Source organism: Vicia villosa, linkage group LG1, assembly GCF_029867415.1.
Source record: "Vicia villosa cultivar HV-30 ecotype Madison, WI linkage group LG1, Vvil1.0, whole genome shotgun sequence".
In the NCBI taxonomy this organism is placed as follows: Eukaryota; Viridiplantae; Streptophyta; class Magnoliopsida; order Fabales; family Fabaceae; genus Vicia; species Vicia villosa.
This window is the reverse complement of record NC_081180.1, coordinates 165533197-165554584: the sequence shown is the minus strand read 5'-3', so window position 1 is coordinate 165554584 and position 21388 is coordinate 165533197. Positions and strand designations below refer to the sequence as shown.

Sequence of the window (21388 nt, the reverse complement as noted above, 5' to 3'; positions counted from 1 at the left end):
TGGCGATCTGCTTAACATAGCGCAATATTTCGTGTCCCGAATAAAAAAGATCAAATGTGGAAGAGAATTGTATGCGGTTGATTTAAGACTTATGGAAATTTATCGTGTAGTCGCTATGATTTTATCAAGCTTCTGATAAAGTTCCATTGAATTTAAATCCGAGAACATCCTTCACTCACCATCGATCTTCATTACTAACTTTGATAACATACTTGACAAGTTTCAAAATGGTTATCTTTAACATTTAACAATTGACTTTAATTTTCGTACTTCTATTATATTGCTCTTTATATTTCTCGCTTTATCGCTTTATTCTATCATTTCATCATATTTACATTCCGCTATTTTTCTCTTTGTCCATTTGGACATATGTTTATGTTTCCGCCATTTTCTTTTTGTCCACTTGGACCATACTTTACTTTTATGCTAAAACACTAATAAATAACAAAAATCTAAAAAACACCTAAGGCTCTCTTTTGGACTATTGGTTACTATCCCTAGCATTTTGGAGATTCGGACTTATGGACTTGGTGCCTCTGGACCCTTATTCTGTTATTACTCTGCTGTTATTCTGTCTGTCTGGCATTGGATTGTTGTCTGTTTATGTGTGCAGGTATTTCCTTGAAAGTCCTTGATGGTTAATTCCAAGGCATTGATATAAGGATTTTACCCGAAAACAGCCGTTACTCTGCCCGATTTTCGTCAGAATTTTAATGTGCTTAATGCAAAGTGGAGCTAAGATAATAAATTCATCTGGATCCCCAAGTAATAATGTTGGTTTAGTATTGATATTCCAAAGGAAGGGAAATCTACCTTGACTCACAATGTCAAGTGTTGGCTTCTTATTTCGGTTAGACCGTTTCTTTCCTTAGCTTTTATTTTACGCAATAGGATAGCCTCTTCATCTCCTCCCATTCTTAAATTTTCAAAATCTTCTCCCTTTTTCAAAAAACCTTCTTATGTTTGCAATCTTTTCAAAACCGTTTTCTTTAAAAATATCTTTTGCCCTTAGTGGCTTTTTCTTCAAAAAGTTTAGACACCGTTAATTGTCGAAACGAGTGGTTATACCCCACGATTTTGAAATTGATTGATATAATGAGATCTTTTCCGCGTGAGAGAGCTAGTGGCATACTCGTCGATTTTATCCGAGTTGGATCCCTTCTTTCATTAGCGATGCAAAGAATTCATTTGTTCTCGTGCTCAAGATCAATGGCTGAGTATTTCTCTCCAACGACGATAAAGTGTTTATTCGTTTTTTTTAAAATGTTTTCCCTTTAAGCGGAACTACATTAGCTCTGACTTCTCCATTGCACCGAGGAGGTATGTAGGCACAAAGCTTAACGCTTTGCCGAGCTTATTTTAAAAATAAAACAAACCCTTTTTTAGCACACACACAACACAGATTTTCAAAAAGGTTCCTGTGGAATACCACAAATATGAGGGGTGCTTTAAACCTTCCCCCTGTATAATCAACACCCGAACCTGAGTTCTCTTCCTTGTTTTAAAAAAAACAACTTTGGGTTTTTCGTTCTTTTCCCTTTTCCTTTGAAAAAATAAAGCGCGGTGGCGATTTCAAACGAAATATTGATTCGATTCAATCCCATGGCTTCGATATCAGATTTTCCCCGCTACACAACTCCCCCCCACTTACGATATTTTCGTCCTCGAAAATCTTACCTCGTTCAAACAACTCGGGATAGGAGTCCCGCATCTTGCTCTCCATTTCCCACGTCATGCTTTCTCCGGTAGTCCCCGTCCATACTACTTTCACCAACGGAATATCTTCACCTCTAAGGGACTTTATTTCACGATCCGTGATCCGAATCGGCATCGTCTCTACTATAAGATTCTCTCTCACTTGCACATCATCCATGTGAATCACGTGAGATGGGTCTGGGACATACTTCCGAAGTTGCGACACATGAAACACATCGTGCAGATTTGAAAGGTTAGGCGGTAACGCCACCCTATAAGCGACAGTACCAACTCTCTCTGAAATCTGATAAGGACCGATAAATTGTGGAGTCAGCTTTTTTGACTTCAGGGCACGACCAACACCAGTCACAGGCGTGACTCTTAGAAACACATGGTCACCTGATTCAAATTCTAACTCCTTCCTTCGCTTATCATGATAACTCTTCTGTCTACTCTGTGAAGCCTTCATCTTTTCCCGAATCATCTTTACCTTCTCTGTGGTTTCTCGTACAATTTCTGGTCCAAGTACTACACCTTCGCCAGATTCGTGCCAACATAGCGGAGTTCTACACCTCCGACCATACAACGCTTCAAAAGGTGCCATCCCGATACTAGTATGATGACTGTTATTATAAGTAAACTCGATCAATGGAAGATGAGCGCTCCACGAGCCTCCTTGTTCGAGAACACACGCTCTCAACAAATCCTCTAGAGACTGAATAGTCCTTTCAGTTTGACCATCCGTCTGAGGATGATACGCCGAACTCAACCTCAACTTAGAACCCAAACTCTCTTGCAAGCTCTTCCAAAAATCAGAAGTGAATCTCGGATCTCTATCCGACACGATGCACAAGGGAATACCATGCAACTTCACAATCACTCGGACGTAGATTTCGGCTAACTTCGCCACCGGATACGTGATGTTAATAGGTATGAAATGGGCTGATTTTGTAAGCCTATCAACAATCACCCATATTGAATCGTGTCCACTTGCAGTATTAGGCAACCCTGTTACAAAATCCATCGAAATGCTATCCCACTTCCATTCTGGAATTTCTAACGGTTGCATCAACCCTGCAGGCTTCTGGTGTTCAATCTTCGATTTTTGACAAGTTAAACAAGCATATACAAACCGTGCCACATCTTCTTTCATCCTCGGCCACCAAAATATCTTCTTCAAGTCTTGATACATTTTAGTAGCTCCAGGGTGAATACTCAAGTTACTTCGATGACCTTCTTCTAAAATCATCCTTTTCATATCATTGTCATCAGGGATACAAATTCGATTCCGCAATCTCAACACTCCTTGCGCGTCCACCTTAAAATCACTCTTCTCGGATTTGCCACAACCAACTATAATGTCCACCATTTTCACATCCAATTTCTGAGCCTCTTTGATACTGTTCAGAAAGTCATTATCAATTTTGAGCATTCCCAACTTAACACTCTGCGGGGTCACTTCACAAATCAAGCTCATATCTCGGAATTGTTCGATCAGTTCTAATTCTTTAACCATCATAGCCGACATGTGCAAGGTTTTCCGGCTTAAGGCATCAGCCACAACATTTGCCTTACCGGGATGATAATTCAATCCGAAATCATAATCTTTCAATAATTCTAACCATCTTCGTTGTCTCATGTTCAGCTCCTTCTGGTCAAATAGGTATTTCAGACTCTTATGGTCACTATAGACTTCAAATCTAGAACCATAGAGATGATGTCTCCAAATCTTTAGTACGAAAACAACAGCAGCGAGTTCCAAATCATGTGTAGGGTAGTTCTTTTCATGAATTCTCAGTTGCCTCGACGCATAAGCAATTATCTTACCATTCTGCATAAGTACACCACCTAAACCCATCAAAGAAGAATCGCAATAAACTACAAAAGGTTCTCCTGGGTTTGGTAATGTCAAAACCGGAGCTGTCGTCAATTTCTTCTTCAATTCCACAAAACTTTCTTCACATTGTGCATCCCATATGAACACTTTACCCTTACACGTCAACTTAGTTAACGGAAGTGCCAACTTAGAAAATCCTTCAATAAACCGTCTGTAGTAACCGGCTAAGCCCAAGAAACTTCTGATCTCAGTAGCTGATTTTGGAGTCTCCCATTGTAACACAGCATCTACCTTAGATGGATCTACAGCAATGCCACTACCAGATATGATATGTCCCAGAAAACTAACTTCTTTCAACCAAAATTCACACTTGGACAACTTCGCATACAATTTCCTTTCTTTCAACACTTGCAATACTGTCTTCAAATGATCGGAATGCTCTTGCTCTGATTTAGAATATATCAAAATGTCGTCTATGAACACCACGACAAACTGATCCAAATACTCGTGGAAAATACGGTTCATATACTCCATGAATACTCCTGGCGCATTCGTAACACCAAATGGCATCACTGAATATTCATAATGTCCATACCTTGTTCTGAATGCTGTCTTCTGAACATCTTCATCTTTAACCTTAATCTGATGGTAACCCGACCTCAGATCGATCTTGCTAAAAACACTCGCACCCACCAATTGGTCCATCAAATCATCTATTCTCGGTAGCGGGTATTTGTTCTTAATGGTTACTTTATTCAGCTGTCTATAATCTACGCAAAGTCTCGTGCTTCCATCCTTTTTCTTCACTAACAGCACCGGAGCTCCCCACGGCGATACACTTGGTCTGACAAACTTCTTCTCCAGTAAGTCTTCTAATTGCTTCTTTAATTCTGTCAACTCAGATGCGGACATCCTGTACGGTGCCATAGAAACAGGTCTGGTACCAGGTACAAGATCAATCGTAAACTCAATTCCTCTTTCTGGCGGCACATCAGGAATCTCATCGGGAAAAACTTCAGGGAATTCTCTTACCACCGGTAACTCATCGATGATGTTCTGATTCTCGATTGACAATGTTGCCATCAACGAGAACATCTCTACTTCTTCCTTCAGCAATTGTCGTACCTGCTTAGACGACACTAAGCCAGCTTCTTCTTCTTCGGCAGTTGAAAATCTCACAGTCTTGTTATAACAATTGATATGAGCATAGTTATATTCTAACCAGTTCATTCCCAAAATTACGTCTAGCCCGGCTAACGGTAAACATACTAAATCAACAGCAAAGTCCCTGCCGAAGATCGACAGCGGACACTTCAAACAAACAAGAGATGTAGTCACAGACCCTTTAGCGGGAACCTCAACTACCATCTCTCCATTCATCGAAGATAGCATAAGACCCAATCTTTCAACACATTCAGCAGCGATAAAACAATGAGTAGCACCAGTATCAATAATAGTAATTAAAGGCATACTATTGATGAAGCAAGTACCTCTAATGAGTCTGTCCTCAGTGTTTGTCTGAGTACTAGCCAATGCGAACACCTTACCACCAGCTTGTGCCTTCCTTGGTTTCTGACATTGACTTCCAATGTGTCCTTCTTCGCCACAATTAAAACACACTAATTCTTTATGTCTACATTCAGACATCATATGACCAGTCTTGCCACAACGAAAACACTTTTTAACGTCATCAGTGCAGTAAGTACTCTTATGACCAGCCTTCCCACACTTAAAACACACAAGCGGAGCAGGAGCACCTCCCCCACTTGTTCTCTGGCCCGGAGCAGCTCTTTGTTTGCCCTTGCCAGCTGGAGTGTCATAAGGCTTGCCACGTTGCTGATTCTGCCTGCCTCTTCTATCACTGACAATCTTATAGTGAGCAGCATTATCTTCCTCAAAGATTCTGCAGCTGTCTACCAAGTTAGGGAAAACGCGGATCTGCTGATACCCTATAGCATTCTTGATCTCAGAGCGTAGCCCATTTTCAAACTTAACGCATTTTGAAAACTCTGCGCCCTCTCCATCATAATACGGATAAAATTTGGCCAATTCAGTGAACTTAGCAGCATAGTCAGTCACTGACATGTTCCCTTGTTTCAATTCATGGAACTCAATTTCCTTCTTACCACGGACGCTCTCCGGATAATACTTTCTCAGAAATTCCCTTCGGAACACATCCCAAGTGATCTCTTCACCTGCAGCTTCTAGTCTCTGACGTGTTGCTAGCCACCAGTCGTCAGCTTCGACTGCTAGCATATGTGTCCCATAGCGAACTTTCTGTGCCTGAGTACAATCCATTACACGAAAGATCCTCTCGATCTCTTTCAACCACTCTAAGGCTCCATCAGGGTCATGCTTGCCTTTGAAGACCGGCGGGTTCTCCCTCTGGAAAGTAGCCAAACTGCGAGACCCAGCATCCTCACCAGCATTAGGTTGATGTTCCAGAGCTTGAGCCATAGCCTCCAAAGCAGCAGCAATCGCAACATCGTTTCTCCTAGCCATTTCAACTAAACACTGCAACAGAAACATAGTTAGATGACGAGTTTTAACCATACTCGATTTGTTAGCGACTCAACTACTTGGTCGGACGGACCGACCCGCTCTGATACCAATTGTAACACCCCACTTTCCCATATGAACAATAAACAAATTATAAATACATAAATAATAAAAGTAATACGAGTAGGATGTCACATCTTCCAAATAATTCAATAAAACATCACTTTATTTAATAGTTCCTTATTAAAATAGAATATTCAATACTGCAGCGGAATTTAAAACAGCTTATTAATTCTCACGGCACCACGGCCCCAATAAATAAATCATATCCACTAAACAGGTGGTTCAACAATAATGTCAAAATCAAGATAAGTAACAATTTAACATTTAATTGAAAAGAAAACAAAACACAGCGTATCCCAACATTCCCGTGTTACGTATCAGAGCACTACTCTGGTACCTGGTTATCTGTACTCCCGAAGAAGCACAGACACAACAACAGAGAAGGGGTGAGAATTACATTCAATAAATATACGGTGAAATATCACATGGTTAAGGAGTAGTATCTACACCACGCACAAACACAATCATAAACAGATTCTCACTCCATCAATTACACCACAACATCATTACACAACATTTACAGTCAATCAGATGAATGAAAATGCAACTATCAACTCTACATGCATGTGGTACCAACAGAGCATAAGCCCTCAACAATTGCCATTATTTTAGAGGCAATAACAAGGCATAAGCCTTCAACAACGCCAATACAGGCCAACAACAGAGCATAAGCCCTCAACGACATATGTATGCAATATGGACATCCAATCAACACAATTCAACAACACAAGGCTTCAGCCTTCAACTCATTGCCATTTAGGCTATCAACCAACTCAACGACATGCAACTATAATTTTATTATTTTGTAGTTACATTCACAACAATCAACACAAACTTATCACAATATTTTATGTCCAAAGCATAACTCTTACGGTCTCTCTATGTTTACCTAAGTCCTACAATTTAAGGAACTCATAAAGGTATTCATCTCACTCAAGAATTAGAAGAAAATCACAAAAATGGAAAGTTCTGCACACTAGCGTAACCATACGCGTATAGCTATCCCATACGTGTATGCCCCTTCCCCATACGCGTTCCATACGCGTACCACCAGGACCAGTTTTGCACTAAAAATTCTCCCATACGCGTATCACTCTTCCATACGCGTATGGACTCCCTTCCATACGCGTACCATACGCGTTTCACCAGAAGTTGTGCTATGCTGAGACAGGGCTGCGTATCATACGCGTATAGCCCCCTGGGTGTGTCCCTCATACGCGTATGGCCCCAACCCATACGCGTATCATACGCAAACTAACAGGAAAACTGTCTGTCTAAGTTTGCACTCGCACCAGTTCGTTCTCACTCGTTTTCATCACTTCCAGTCTGCGATTTCAGGTCCAAAACATCATATTTTCACCTATTAACTCACTCCCTTCATCTAGATTCATTAACCTATTATACTACATCAGTTTTAACATGATAACAACTCAATTCCTACTCATCAAATTGGACAGTTTTTCATTCAGATTCAGTTCCTCTTAGGAACACAACAACAACTCAACTGACATCCAAAACCACACCATAATTCATCAATCCAAAACATAATTTCGTCCACAATCATACAATACTCGTTAGTCATGAAGAACATCATACAAATCAAATCAATTCACACATCAAAGAAGGAATCAAACATATAAATTATGAAACCTAAAGAGGGAAAGGAACCCTCACTACCCTCTCATGTTGTAATCACCATTTAAAGAACCCATTCTCCCCCCTTACCTTAGGTTTGAGCTTTGATCCTTCAACAATGGTGAAAGTCTTCCTTTCTCTCTTGCCCTTGCCTCTTTCTCTGTTTCTACGTTCTTCACAATTTTTGCCAAAAGAAACTATTCCATCTAGTTTTCTTTATTTTTATTAATCTCTCACTAATCCTTAATTTGCTACTGGGCTTACTACACACCCTCCCAATTACTAACCACTACTTGACCCAAATAACTAATTAATCATTTTACTACTTATAAATAATTACTAAACTAATATAATAATAATTAAAATATCAGTTTAAGCACCAAACACACCAAACAACTACGTAATAAAATAAATATCGAAAATCGGGGCGTTACATACTCTATGCCAACTTTATTTCTAAAGTAAAATACACCGAATGGTTATCTAGTGTTGTCCTAAGGCATTTATCAACCAAAGGATGCATTTAGACTACATCGAACTCAATTGAGCTTGTCTCAAAGATTCATCTAGGGTTGCGACTGGTCGCCTCCTTCTCTTGTAACATCTAAAATACTATCGTAACTTAACTAATTAGATATTAAATTTAAAACTAATTATGTAAATTAGTGAGTACAACAACAACCAAACCTTATCTCATTAAGTGGAACCGACTACATGGATCAATTTCCGACATTATATTCTATTCAAGACCATACTTCTATCCAAAAAAAATTAATTTTGAGATCTTTTTAATAACTTCCCTTATAAATTTTCTAGATTTTTCTATATCATTAAGAAGAAAATAAAATTAAGTTTTAATTTAAGAGACTCTTCGTTGATTGATTTATTAAGACAAAATAGTAAATAAATATTAAAAATAGCTAAATGAAAAGAATATGATGTATAAGTTTGTGTTAAGTGGAGTAAGAAATAAAATAAAGGGTTAATACTACTTTACCCCCTGCCATATAGGCGAGATTCAGTTTACCCCCCTCTAAAAAAAAAACTTATTGGACAAACCTTGCAAAATAAAGATTCCATCAAATTTGACCCTGATCAATTTTTTTGGCCAAGATTCTTAGAATCTTGCCTACATGGCATATTTGGGAGTGCTAAGTGTACAGCACATAAGCAATGTGGCACAGTCAGCACTGCCACGTGAAATTTATTTTTTTTAAAAATAAAAAATATTGATTTTTTTTATTTTTTTTTTAATTTTTTTTTTCAATTTTTTTTATTATTTTTTTTTAAAAAAATTTAATTTTTTTTTTTACGTTTTTTAAAAATATTTTTCCAATTTTTAAAATTTAATATTTTTTTAATTATTATTTAAATTTTATTTTTATTATATATAAATTCGCAGGTATTTTCAAATCCGTAGGTAAATCCGCAGGTATTGTCAAATTCGCAGGTAAATCCGCATGTATTTTTAAAGGTAAATTCGTAGGTAATTTTAAATTTGTAGGTAAATCCGCAAGTAAATCCGTATGTAAATCCGCAGGTATTGTCAAATCCGTAGGTATTTTTAAATCCGTAGGTAAATCCGCAGGTATTGTCAAATTCGTAGGTAAATCCGCAGGTATTGTCAAATTCGTAGGTAAATTCGCAGGTAAATCCGCAGGTATTGTCAAATTCGCGGGTTTTTTTGAAGGTAAATCCCCAAGTATTGTCAAATTTGTAGGTAAATCCGCAGGTATTGTCAAATCCGTAGGTGAATCCGCAGGTATTTTTAAATCCGTAGGTAAATCTGCGGGTATTGTCAAATCCGTAGGTGAATCCGCAGGTATTTTTAAATCCGTATGTAAATCCGCAGGTACTGTCAAATATTTTTTAAAAACGTAAAAAAAAATATTAATTTTTTTTTTAAAAAAAATATTAAATTTTTTTTTTAAAAAAATAATAAAATTTTTTTAAAAAAAATCAACAAAAAAATTAAAATAAAAAATCAATAAAAAAATTTTTTTAAAAAAAATTAAATTCCACGTGGCAGTGCTGACTGTGCCACATTGCTTATGTGTTGTACAGTCAGCACTACCAAAAATGCCATGTAGGCAAGATTCTAAGAATCTTGGTCAAAAAAATTGATCAGGGTCAAATTTGACGGAATCTTTATTTTGCAAGGTTTGTCCAATAAATTTTTTTTTAGAGGGGGTAAACCAAATCTCGCCTATATGGCAGGGGGTAAAGTAGTATTAACCCTAAAATAAAAAAGGTGTAGAAAGTAATGGGCCAAGTAATACCTAATTATAAGGGGTATAGCCCCATTTTATTGGAGTGTGTCTACTTGAAATCAAATATTTGTGAAATATTTTAATAAGACAAAAATTGCGGAAGCATTAGTTTCGGTTATTTCAGTTATGTGAGCTTTAGAGTCGCGAATTTGTGTTGTGGACAATAATCATTCATCACAATCACAATGAAACGGTTCCACTCTGCTCTCTTCTCTCTATCACATTTCAATCTACGTTAACCCAAGCTGCAATCAATGGCATTGCTCAAGCTTGGATCCAAATCTGATGATATATTTCGTCGCGATGGCCAATCATGGTAACCATTTTTTTCCTATTCTTGTTAATCACACTATGATCAAATCAAATCTAATAAGTGATTTTGTTATCATACAAGAAATATCTATGACCGAAATTATATTTTATGTTTATGTTTTTGTGGATGTGATTTTGCTATCATAATCTTCAATGTGATTCTGTTAATTGTGAGTCAATAAGATAGAATGAGGAATGAATTATGTTATAATCTCATAATTTTTTGACATATGATGGATATCTTGTTGTAGGGTTTGTACAACTGGACTTACTAGTGATGTTACCATTGAAGTAGGCGAAACGTCTTTCTTTCTTCACAAGGTACATGTTTGAATTTGATCTTTAGTTGAAAAAGGTTGTTTGATATAGACACTATCTACTTTAGGGTTTGTTCCGCTAGGGAACAAGAAATGTTCGGTGAAATGGTAAAGTAGAGTCTTGATGGGACGGGGTAGATCTCAGTTGTGGCGTTGCAGATAGACATGCAAGGTTAACACTTTTTAAAGTTATTTGTTTCTGATTCTTGATTTTTTATGATGCAGTTCCCCTTGCTTTCTAGAAGTGGATTACTAAAGAAACTCATCGCGGACTCATCAAACGAGGACGGAACAACTTCCATTTTGCAACTTCATGAAGTACCCGGTGGAGACAAAACATTCGAGATCATAACAAAATTTTGCTACGGTGTAAAACTCGAAATCACACCTTTAAATGTTGTTAGTCTAAGATGCGCGTCAGAGTATCTACAAATGAACGAAAACTACGGTGAAGGAAACTTAGTAGACGTAACCGAAGCTTTTCTCAACGAAGTTTTCAGCAGTTGGTCGGATTCAATAAAAGCACTTCAAACATGTGAAGAAGTTAAAACATATGCAGAAGAACTTCATATAGTTTCAAGATGCATTGATTCCTTGACAATCAAGGCATGTTCTGAGGATATTATATGCTCCGAAACTAAATCTCAAGCTTCGAGTGATGAATGGTGGTACGAAGATTTGTGTTTGTTAAGTCTACCTTTATATAAAAGACTTATTATATCGGTTGAATCGAAAGGTATGAAACCGGAGAATATCGTTGCGTCGTTGATATATTATCTTAGAAGATTTATACCTTTGATGAATAGACAATCTAGTTTCAATGATAAAGCTAGTGTTAGCCAAGCGACAACACCGAGTAGAAGTTCAGAAACGAATCAAAGGACGTTATTGGAAGAAATTGTAGGGTTGATTCCGAATAAAAAAGGTGTCGTACCTTCGAAATATCTCCTTAGGTTGTTAAGAACAGCTATGATATTACATGCGAGTTCATTGTGCATAGAGAATTTGGAGAAAAGGATTGGTTCTCAGCTTGATCAAGTTGAACTTGTAGATATTTTGATACCAAATATGGGGTATTCGGTTGAGACACTTTATGATATCGATTGTATTCAACGGATTATTGATAATTTTATGTCGATGTATCAACCTGCAACAGCTTCAGCTACACCATCATGTGTAAATGAAGATGGATCATTGATTGGTGGTGTTGATGCATTGACACCTATGACAGTTGTGGCTAATTTGTTGGATGCTTATCTTGCTGAAGTGGCTTTGGATGTTAATTTGAAGTTGCCTAAGTTTCAAGCTCTTGCGTCTTCGATTCCTGATTATGCTAGGCCTTTGGATGATGGTTTATATCACGCGATTGATGTATACCTTAAGGTAATGCTTGCATCGAGTTGTTCATTTCAAAGTTATTACCATTTGAAACTTGAAAGTAATTGTTGCTGACACTTCAAATTTAAAATGTGTCTGATAACAGATACATGCTAAACTTGAAGCGTCAGCAACTATTACTATTACTCGTATTAATTTAGTATGATGATTCTAATGTAAGAAAATTTGTGACGAGTACACAGGCGCATCCGTGGCTGATAGATTCAGAAAGGGAACAATTTTGCAGACTTATGAACTGTCAAAAGCTTTCATTAGAAGCAAGCACGCACGCTGCACAAAACGAAAGAGTACCGTTGAGAGTAATAGTGCAGGTACTATTTTTCGAACAGCTTCGACTTCGAACATCGATTTCTAGCTGGTTGTTTGTTTCAGACAACCTCGAGACTTCACAAAGTGGAAACCTTGGAATCACAAGGAGTAATGGAAATGGTCAGGCGGACACTGTACAAGGTGGTGAAAACTTGAGGGACCGTGTCTCGGAGCTAGAGAAGGAGTGTTCGAGTATCAGAAATGAGATTAAAAAACTCGGTAAAACTAAGAGAGGTTGGAGCATTTTTCCAAGAATTTTCTTTAGAAAACGTTCCTCCTAGTGTTGCAATATAGTTTGTAGAAGATCAAATATGTAGCTGCAATGTAAGTGTAAACACACCATCTGTCATCATGAATTGAGAACCTAATTGTTATACTTGTTAATGTTCACTGAAAAGTATATATAGCTCACAGGTGGAGATTTTGTTCAACTCCATCTTCTAGTTTTTTTCTCTCAATTGAATACATTACTAACTTTTTTTTAATTGATTCTCCTTACAATGATAAAAAACTAATTTTGATTCTACTTAAACTTTATCAAATTAGTGTTACAATACTGTTGTTATGACACTTATAACTATCATAACAGAATGAGTAACTTTAATTATGACAACTGAAACCGTGATAACATAACTAAGTAATTGGAGTTTTGTTGTTATCATTTATATCTATTACACCCCTTTGCAAATTCATGTGTGATGAATTGTGAACTCTGAGTTTGGTTCTAAACTTGAGAAAAGTGGAGATTGAGGTAGATTTATAGTGAGAATATCAGCTACTTGTTCAGTTGATGGCATGTGCATGACTTTGAGACATTTGGCTTGAATCTTTTCTCTGATAAAGTAGAGGTCCTGTTCAAAATGTTTGGTGCAGTTGTGTAGAATAGGCTTGGAAGCAAGCAAGACAACAGTTATATTGTCATAGTGGATGATAGGTGGTTGAGAAGTTTTGAGTTGTAGTTCATGTAGAAGAGAATGAACTAAAGGTCAGGTCAGGTATGTGTGGATCTATGTATTATGCAGGTATAATTGCTGGTTGATTTTGATGATGACAACTGTCACAAAGTTTAAAAAATGACAAAAAATGACAAATTCATAAGTCAAACGGTTTTTCATGTTGATAACTCTTTCAAAGGAGTGTCAAAGGGGAGAGTTAGTTATAACTGTTCCAGTAGTTCCTGATAATTGCATCTGATCAACAATATGGTTGTCCAACTAAATATAGTATAGCTTGTGGTGGATTGCCTGTTAGTAAGATCTACCCAGCATCACAAAGGGCTAAGATATTGAGCTAGCATATAAAATTTCTCCAAATTCCATAGTCTCCCGAGAGTAACCGCCACCTCCACTTATTCAACAGAGTTAAGTTAACCAACTAAAGGTCATAGACATTGAGGCCTCCAAGTTTATTGGGCTTTCAAACATCAGACCACCAAACCCAAGTGATCTTAGATACCCCTCTAACACCACTCTATAGAAACTTCCATTGAATTTTCACTATCTTCTTCCAAACCTTAACGCGTATTTTTAGAAAAGACAAAAATAAGATAGGAATTGCATTAAGAACAAAATTAAGAAGACCCAATCGCCCTCCCAGAGAGCCATGCCTATGTCTCAACGAGTGAAACCGCCTAGAAATGAGGTTAACTAAGGGTTCTCAAGTAGATGACAAATGGGAATTCGCTCCCACCGGAAGACCAATATACTTAAACAAGATTAACACTTGGTGAAAATGATGGAAGTCGCAGGCTAGGTCAAGGAAAGCAGGATCGAAATTCACCCCAATAAGACTACTCTTGGAAAAATTCACCCTAAGTCTAGAGACTAGATCAAACACACGGAGGATAGCATTGATGGACCAAAGTTTCTCAATTGAGGCATCTGCCAGAATAATTATGTCATCTGCATACTGAAGATGAGAGACCACCAACTCTGAGGAATCCCCTCGAAGACTAGTATAAAGTTGTTGGTCCATAGCCCATGAAAACAACCCGCTAAGACCTTCGTCTCCCAGGAGAAAGAGGAAAAGAGCTAGTAGATCCCCTAGTTTCACCCCCTTTGAGTGCTAATCTTTTGGGTCGGAAAACCATTAACCAAGATCGCAAGATTATAAGAGAAAACACATGCATAGATTCAACCTCACAACTTATCATTAAAACTAAAATGGGAGAGCATATAATCCAAAAATGACTATCTAACCGAGCCATGTGCTTTCTCGAAGTCCATCCTAAAAATGAAACAAGGTTTCTTATTCTTTTTCACTAGGTCCACTAACGCATTCACAACAACAACCCCATTAACTAGAAACCTGCCCTTTTAGGAAGTCTGACTGGTTAGAATGATAAGCTTATACCAAAAAAAAACTAGATAGCCCCTACCAAAACTTTAGGCATGAGTTTATAAAGCGACCTTACAAGTGAATAGGCCAAAACTATCATAACTTAGAAGGAGAATCCACTTAAGGGATCAAGATCACAAAGAAAGAAGAGAAACCATGAGGAAGAGAAGAAAACTTATGAAATTTTTGAAACATAGTCCTAATCGCACCCCTAAGAAGAGCCCATAACCTTCTAAAAATGAGAAATTGAACATATTAGGACCCGAACTCTTATTCCTTTCACATAAAGTAACAACTTGATCAATCTCAAAAAAAGAAAATGGGTAGTAAGACTAACACAACCCTCCTTCAAGATATATAGGGAAAAAATCCCATCCAATCTAGGCCGATCAAGAAGAGGCTTTCTAAAATGATTGAAAAAGTAATTAACCACCTCTTGACGAATCTCAAACACTCTCTCCACACAAGCATCATCAACCTTAAGGGATAAAATTGTGTTCTTTCTGGATGTACTCTTAATACAAGCATGAGAGAAACCAGTATTTGCATCCTCTTCCTTAAACCACGTAACTATATATCTCTAAAGAAATTGGGCATCTCTAATTTAAAGCAAGGACTAAATATCTAAAGTAGACTTCTTCCTAGAGCCAATCTCTTCCACCGAAAGACCGCCCTGCTCAATTTAAAAAATCTAGAGAGCTCACCTCCTGCCTTAAGGAAACAATCTAGGTTACTATGGTACCAAAGACTTCATTATTCTAGGATTTCAACATACCCTAGAAAGCATTGAGCTTATCTTTCAAAACAATAACTTTCCAGCCAAAGAATTGAAAACTAGACCAGCTTCCACACACCAACTCATGGAAGAGAGGATGAGAGAGCCAATACTATTGAAACATAAAGGCTTTATCTCATAGCTGATTGGAGTATATGAGAATAATAGGACAATGATCCGACGCATCTCTAGGTAGAGCCCATTGAGATGTAGTCCCCCACAACTCCCACCATCCTTCCAATATAAGGATCCTATTCAAGCGACTTGCCGCCTCATCATAAGGCTGGTACTAACTAAAGCTCCTACCTAAAATAGGAAGATTAAGTAAATCCATCTCAGAGATGAAGCTATTGAACTTAATCTAAACATGATTAACAACATTAGGAACAAAGACATCCCCACCAATTCACTCACCCAAAGAATAGACAGAGTTAAAGTCCTCCATAATACACCGCACCTCCCCGCCAAGACTTGCCATTCTCAAGAGGAGATCCCTCTAGAGGTCCCTTTTCTCTCTCAAGCTACACTTAGAATAAATGTTAACAACAAAATAAATCATATTTGCCACTCCCCACACGAGAGACACACCGACGTTACTAGTACCAGCAAACGAAAAAAGAGATAAACCCTTTGAAAAGCACCAAATGGAGAGGAGCTCATCATTATCACTTGAATATGGAGAAAAAGTCCAATCACGAAAAGAATTCCCCCATAAAAATAGACAAAAGAATCAGAAAAATCACCAGTCTTAGCCTCTTGGATTGTTAAGAATTCTAGAGACTTATAATAATGAACTCTCTTACCTTATTCTGCTTAAACCTATTGGTCAATCAACTAATAATAAAAGACTCTATCAACATCGAATACAATTCGTGAACATCCTAGGTAACATCAATTGCCTATCTCTATGTTCTAAATCCACCAAAAAATGAATTTCAACCATAGAACTAAACACTAATGATCTTTCCGAGTAGAACAGGTGGCCAGCAACTGTGAAGCTTGAATTCCGGGATGGTTGAGAGAAAAAAGGTGGTTGTACCTGCAAGGCACTCCGATGCCAAAGTAAGTGTTTGGACAATCAAGGTACAACAGAAAAGTTAGAGATTTTGGGTAAGAAAAAATGATTACTTTGCCCCCTAGGACTAGAGGGCTATTTATAGGGCATTTTTGCAAAAAGGACTCCATCTTTTGAGGGCCCATGCGAGATGTTAGACCAGGAAACGCAGATACTTAGCCGTGGCCGAGCAAGAGGCATCAACGTGCTCGGTTGCGTTTTGTGTTTTCCCAGAGCGGCCCGGGAAAGGCTACCGCGTGTATGGACCAGAGTGCCTTGGGCTAAAGAGTGGATTGGCCCAATTGGAGTAACTGGGCTGGTCCAGAACAGGAGCCCCCCAAGTCGTTGCTTCCGACCGTGGGAGTGACGACTTTAAGGAAGTTAGGCAGAGTAGACCTGATGCCTCCGAGGAATGTTGCCCTGAAGTCACGGGGAGAGGGACGGTTAGGCCGGGAGCTAGGAGGCGTGTCGCTTGGGAGTTTAGCAGTTTGGGATACGTGTCGCATTTAATGCGTGATGATGACTAGTCTAGCTGTAGGCTCCTAGGGTTAATGATGACCCTTCCCTTCCTAGAGGTCATGTGTGGCGCACGTGACGTCTCTTAGGCACCTATAAATACTTTGAACTGTCTTCCTTTTCAAACTTTTCAAACTCATTCTCTGTGCTTTCTTCTCCCGTCGCCGACCACGCCTTCCGCCGTGACGTTTCGTCAACAACAGTTGTCTTCTTCATCAGAATCTCAATCGTAAGTTCACTCTTTCCCTTTGTTTTCCGTTTTTCTCTTTGATTGCTTATAGATGCATGGAATATGGTTAGGATAGGGTTTTTAGCGTGAATTTGGATGTAAGCTCAAAGGTTTGTTGGTGGTAGACGGTGGGGAAGGCTGGTTTCTCTGCCGTTGACGGTTACGAATCGTTAGGTTGTTTGCTGCGAACTTAGTTTCTGCTTCACTGGTTATTTTTAGGGATTTCGTGTTTCCTTTAGTGCGTTTTCAAGTCCGTTTTTGGACGGTATTTGGCTTGACGATCGGTTCTGCGGGGAGGGGCATGGCCGGGGATCTTTTGTCCTTTGATCGTTTGTGCGCCCTTTCACGTTGAATGGTGGTGGAAGGGTGGATTTGATTGTGCTGTCGAATTCATTTATTCTCCCTTGCTTTTCAGGTGAATATGGCCGATCAAGGACGTCCTTCAACCTCAGGCTCGTCGTCAGCGACGCCCCCGGCCCAACGAGGGGTGTCCCCTGAGTCATGGGTGCTGAAGTAGGCGCTCGAAATCGAGAGTCATTTTGTCGAGGACTTATCAGATATCTTTTTGGAGATCGGGGGCCATGTGGATCCCGAGGGAGATGTGAATAAGAATGGCTGGTCCGTACTTGTCCCCGGGGAAGAAGACCGGGTGTGTGACGTGTATGCCCCTGACCTGATTCCCATGTACGAAGTGGTGTTTCGGAAGATGGGTTTCCAGGTACCCTTTATTGATTTCCAGATTGCAGTGTTCAATCATCTGGAGATGGCACCCGGTCAGCTTCACCCTAATGCGATGGCGTTCATCCGGGCGTTCGAGCTGACTTGCTCGTATTTGAAGATAGCGGCGACCATTCCGTTATGTTTCTATTGCTTTTGCGTGCAACGAAAGGTTGCTAATGGTCATTTAGGATGGGTATCCTTGAAACAGTCGAAGAAGATCTTCAAGTCTTATTCCGACTCCTTGAAGAATTATAAAATGCGCTTCTACCTTATCCTCCCTCAGTCCAAGGAGGCTCGCGATTCTGTTTTCTCTCGGGAGCCAACTTTGGATGTGCACGGTCGTCCGGTCCTTAATGATATAGGGGAGCCTGTTACTGTAACACCCCACTATTCCCATTTATAATAATACGCCATAATAATAAAATAATCAGAGTTTTACACCAATAGGTGGAATGTCACGGAAAAAAAAAACCAACGTAAGCTCCTTTTATTAATGAATTAAAACAGCGGAAAATAATTGTTTGATCTCAGCTTGGCAATATGCCCGAATACAAAAAAACAAAAGAAATCCAAAATTCTCCGTGGTTCAACAAATCTCCAAATTAACGAATGATACGTAACTAATTGATAAAAGAAAAACAAATAAATAAACGCCCCAAAATCCCGTTTTACGTATCAGAGCGACTCCTAAGATTCGATCAGGCAACACACACTCCATGCACACTCAAGTACCTGGATTATCTGTACTTCCAAGGGAGCACAGACACAACAACAACAACAAAGGGGTGAGAACTACATTCAATAACTTATGAAGGATAGAAAAACACTTAGAAAGGGGGGGGGTTTGAATAAGTGTGACTTCAAAAACTTGTAAGATAAAAACAATTAACACAATTATTTTTATCCTGGTTCGTTGTTAACGAAACTACTCCAGTCCACCTCCTTAGAGTGATTTACCTCAACTGAGGATTTAATCCACTAATCCAACTGATTACAATGGTTATCCACTTAGAGTCCTTCTAAGTCTTCTAGAGTCTTTAGATCACAACTTGATCACTCTAGGAACCTTTTACAAACAATGTAAAATAATGTTTACAAGAGTAAGATTGCTTCTAATAAAGCTATAATCACAACAGTGATATTTCTCTTAAGTTCTAAGCTTAACACTCACTAAATATTACAAGAGTTTGTGAGGTTGAAGATGAAGTTTGTGAGATTTGAATTTGACAGCGTTTCAGTATTATGCACAAGTATTATGCTTTGCTTTTGATCAGAACTTCTATTTATAGGCGTTGAGAGGAAATGACCATTGGGAGCATTTAATGCTATACGTGAATAGTACAGCTATGCATTTAATGTTTCACACTTTTGTAAACTACCTCGAGCCTTGCTTTTCCTGCTTTTACTGACTTTGCCTTTTGTAGCTTCTAACGTTCCTTTTGTCAGACGGAGATTAGACGTTTCAGACTTTCATCTTGTACTTTCTTCTAGACTCAGATTTTGTAGATAACAACATTTGAATATCAGAATCAACAGCTTGGTACAGAGCATCTTCTTGTCTTCTGACTTTGAAGAGCTTGAGCGTGATACCAATTCAGAACTTCATAACTTCTGCTTCTGACTTCGTTCTTCTGATGCTTTCAGTTCATGTTCTGATTCTGCTTGACCATCTTCTGATGTCTTGCCAGAGCATGTTGTGATGTAGCCATCCAGAACCTTCTGAGTCAGTGCTTCTGAGCGCTAATTTGTGCATACTCTTTATGTATTTCTTGAAATGGAAAATGCAAAGAATTAGAGTACCACATTATCTTATACAAAATTCATATATAATGTTATCATCAAAACACAGAATATTGATCAGAACAAATCCTATTCTAACAACTTAACAGTGAAATAATCATGTTGAGAGTAGTAATCACACAACCACACCAATCCAAATAAATAATTCGATGCAATGTTACTCAATAATGACACAATGCATGTGGTACCAATCACCAAGTTTCATTCAATCGAACTAGATAAATCACATACACCTCTCTTAGGCAATGATATATCTACACCACTGGTCACATACACTCCTCCTGAGCAATGACCTATTTCCACCAATAACACCATGAATGCATGACAACAATATGCATATGATTCACAAGTACACGACATGTTCACACCAATACGATCCTCCTGATCAAGTGTAAGTCTCTAACTTACCGCAATACTCACTGGTATTACCACACCTGTTCAGAGAGATAAGCACACATACATACAATTCATCGAATCAACCCACATAGATTACAAATAAACCACGTAATTATTCGAACCATTATGACTATTCTGGTTAATTAATCTTCTGCTCTATTGCTCAAATTTTCTATTTTGAACTACTATTAAACCAACCCATACTATTACTGCTAATTTATTCAACACTATTAACAATTAAATTACACCTTTAACAACACTACCAAAACGGAAAATAATTAAAACTAACACATTAATCTAATTATTTATCTCTAAATCCAAAACTCTTAAAATGTCATATTAATAATACTAACTTACTATTATTCATTAATATATATATATATATATATATATATATATATATATATATATATAAAATAAAGTTGTATCACATTATTTTTGGTTCAAAAACATAATCTAGTACTTAATTAAACAACATGACGTTCATCACCACCAAGTGTGATGTTCATCACACTAAAAGACAAAACAAACTATTTGGAAACTTGTGATATTCATCACACAAGGGGTGATGTTCGGCATGTAACAACCGTTTTTCTTTAATTATTTATTTATGTGAGTTTTGTGAATTAATTGTGAATTATGTGTTAATCATATGCTTAATTGATTTTATGTTGTTTTATTTGGGAATTGTTAGTAAATAATATAAGATAGTAAGTGTTGTTGATTATTGGGCCTAAGTTGGTATTAGTAAGTGAGGGGTGTTAGTTAGAGCCCATTAGTAATTTAAGATAGTAAGGGTTTATCTAAAACAAGGGTTTCAGAGGAAATAGAAGTTAGAAGTTCATTTTGGGGTTTTTGGTGAAAGAAGAGAAGAGAGGAGAATCTCAAGGTTGAAGCTAGAGTTGTCTTCAATCCAAACCTAAGGTAAGGGTGGGGTTCTTTCATGCTAAAGGGATGTATGATGATGTTTTGGGTGGGATTTAATTATATGTTGCATCCATGGAAGTTGTGTGTAGAAAAGTTAGGGTTTATGCTACTTTCTATGGAATTACATGATTAAATATGATTTTGATGATATATGTTGCTCAATAATGATGAATACTGGTTGTATTTGATGTTTATTGATGTATGGATTTGGTTTGGGTTAATGGGTGTTGTATGAGGGG

The 21388-nt window shown here is 38.0% G+C and overlaps 2 protein-coding genes across 2 annotated transcripts; one reads left to right on the top strand and one right to left on the bottom strand.

Moving 5' to 3' along the window:
- Window positions 1-3518: 3518 nt before the first annotated feature.
- Window positions 3519-6034, bottom strand: LOC131658826 (uncharacterized). The gene is made up of 2 exons (XM_058928080.1): window positions 4128-6034; window positions 3519-3543 (listed from the first exon to the last, which is right to left on the bottom strand). Exons 1-2 carry the CDS (start codon window positions 6032-6034, stop codon window positions 3519-3521), a joined length of 1932 nt encoding a protein of 643 aa, XP_058784063.1.
- A 4279-nt stretch (window positions 6035-10313) lies between these two features.
- LOC131658823 (BTB/POZ domain-containing protein At5g03250-like) lies at window positions 10314-12676 on the top strand. Its single transcript, XM_058928076.1, has 4 exons — window positions 10314-10375; window positions 10623-10692; window positions 10914-12071; window positions 12269-12676. Exons 1-4 carry the CDS (start codon window positions 10314-10316, stop codon window positions 12674-12676), a joined length of 1698 nt encoding a protein of 565 aa, XP_058784059.1.
- Window positions 12677-21388: the final 8712 nt, after the last annotated feature.

Excerpts from the sequence above, each read along its gene's own strand:
- LOC131658826 (XM_058928080.1), bottom strand. The coding sequence starts at position 6,034 with ATGGCTAGGAGAAACGATGTTGCGATTGCTGCTGCTTTGGAGGCTATG. Across the intron at positions 3,544-4,127 it reads AAGACAGCATTCAGAACAAG|GTGGTGTACTTATGCAGAAT; the intron begins GTATGGACATTA and ends TGATGGGTTTAG.
- LOC131658823 (XM_058928076.1), top strand. The coding sequence starts at position 10,314 with ATGGCATTGCTCAAGCTTGGATCCAAATCTGATGATATATTTCGTCGC. Across the intron at positions 10,376-10,622 it reads CGTCGCGATGGCCAATCATG|GGTTTGTACAACTGGACTTA; the intron begins GTAACCATTTTT and ends ATCTTGTTGTAG. Across the intron at positions 10,693-10,913 it reads CGTCTTTCTTTCTTCACAAG|TTCCCCTTGCTTTCTAGAAG; the intron begins GTACATGTTTGA and ends TTTATGATGCAG.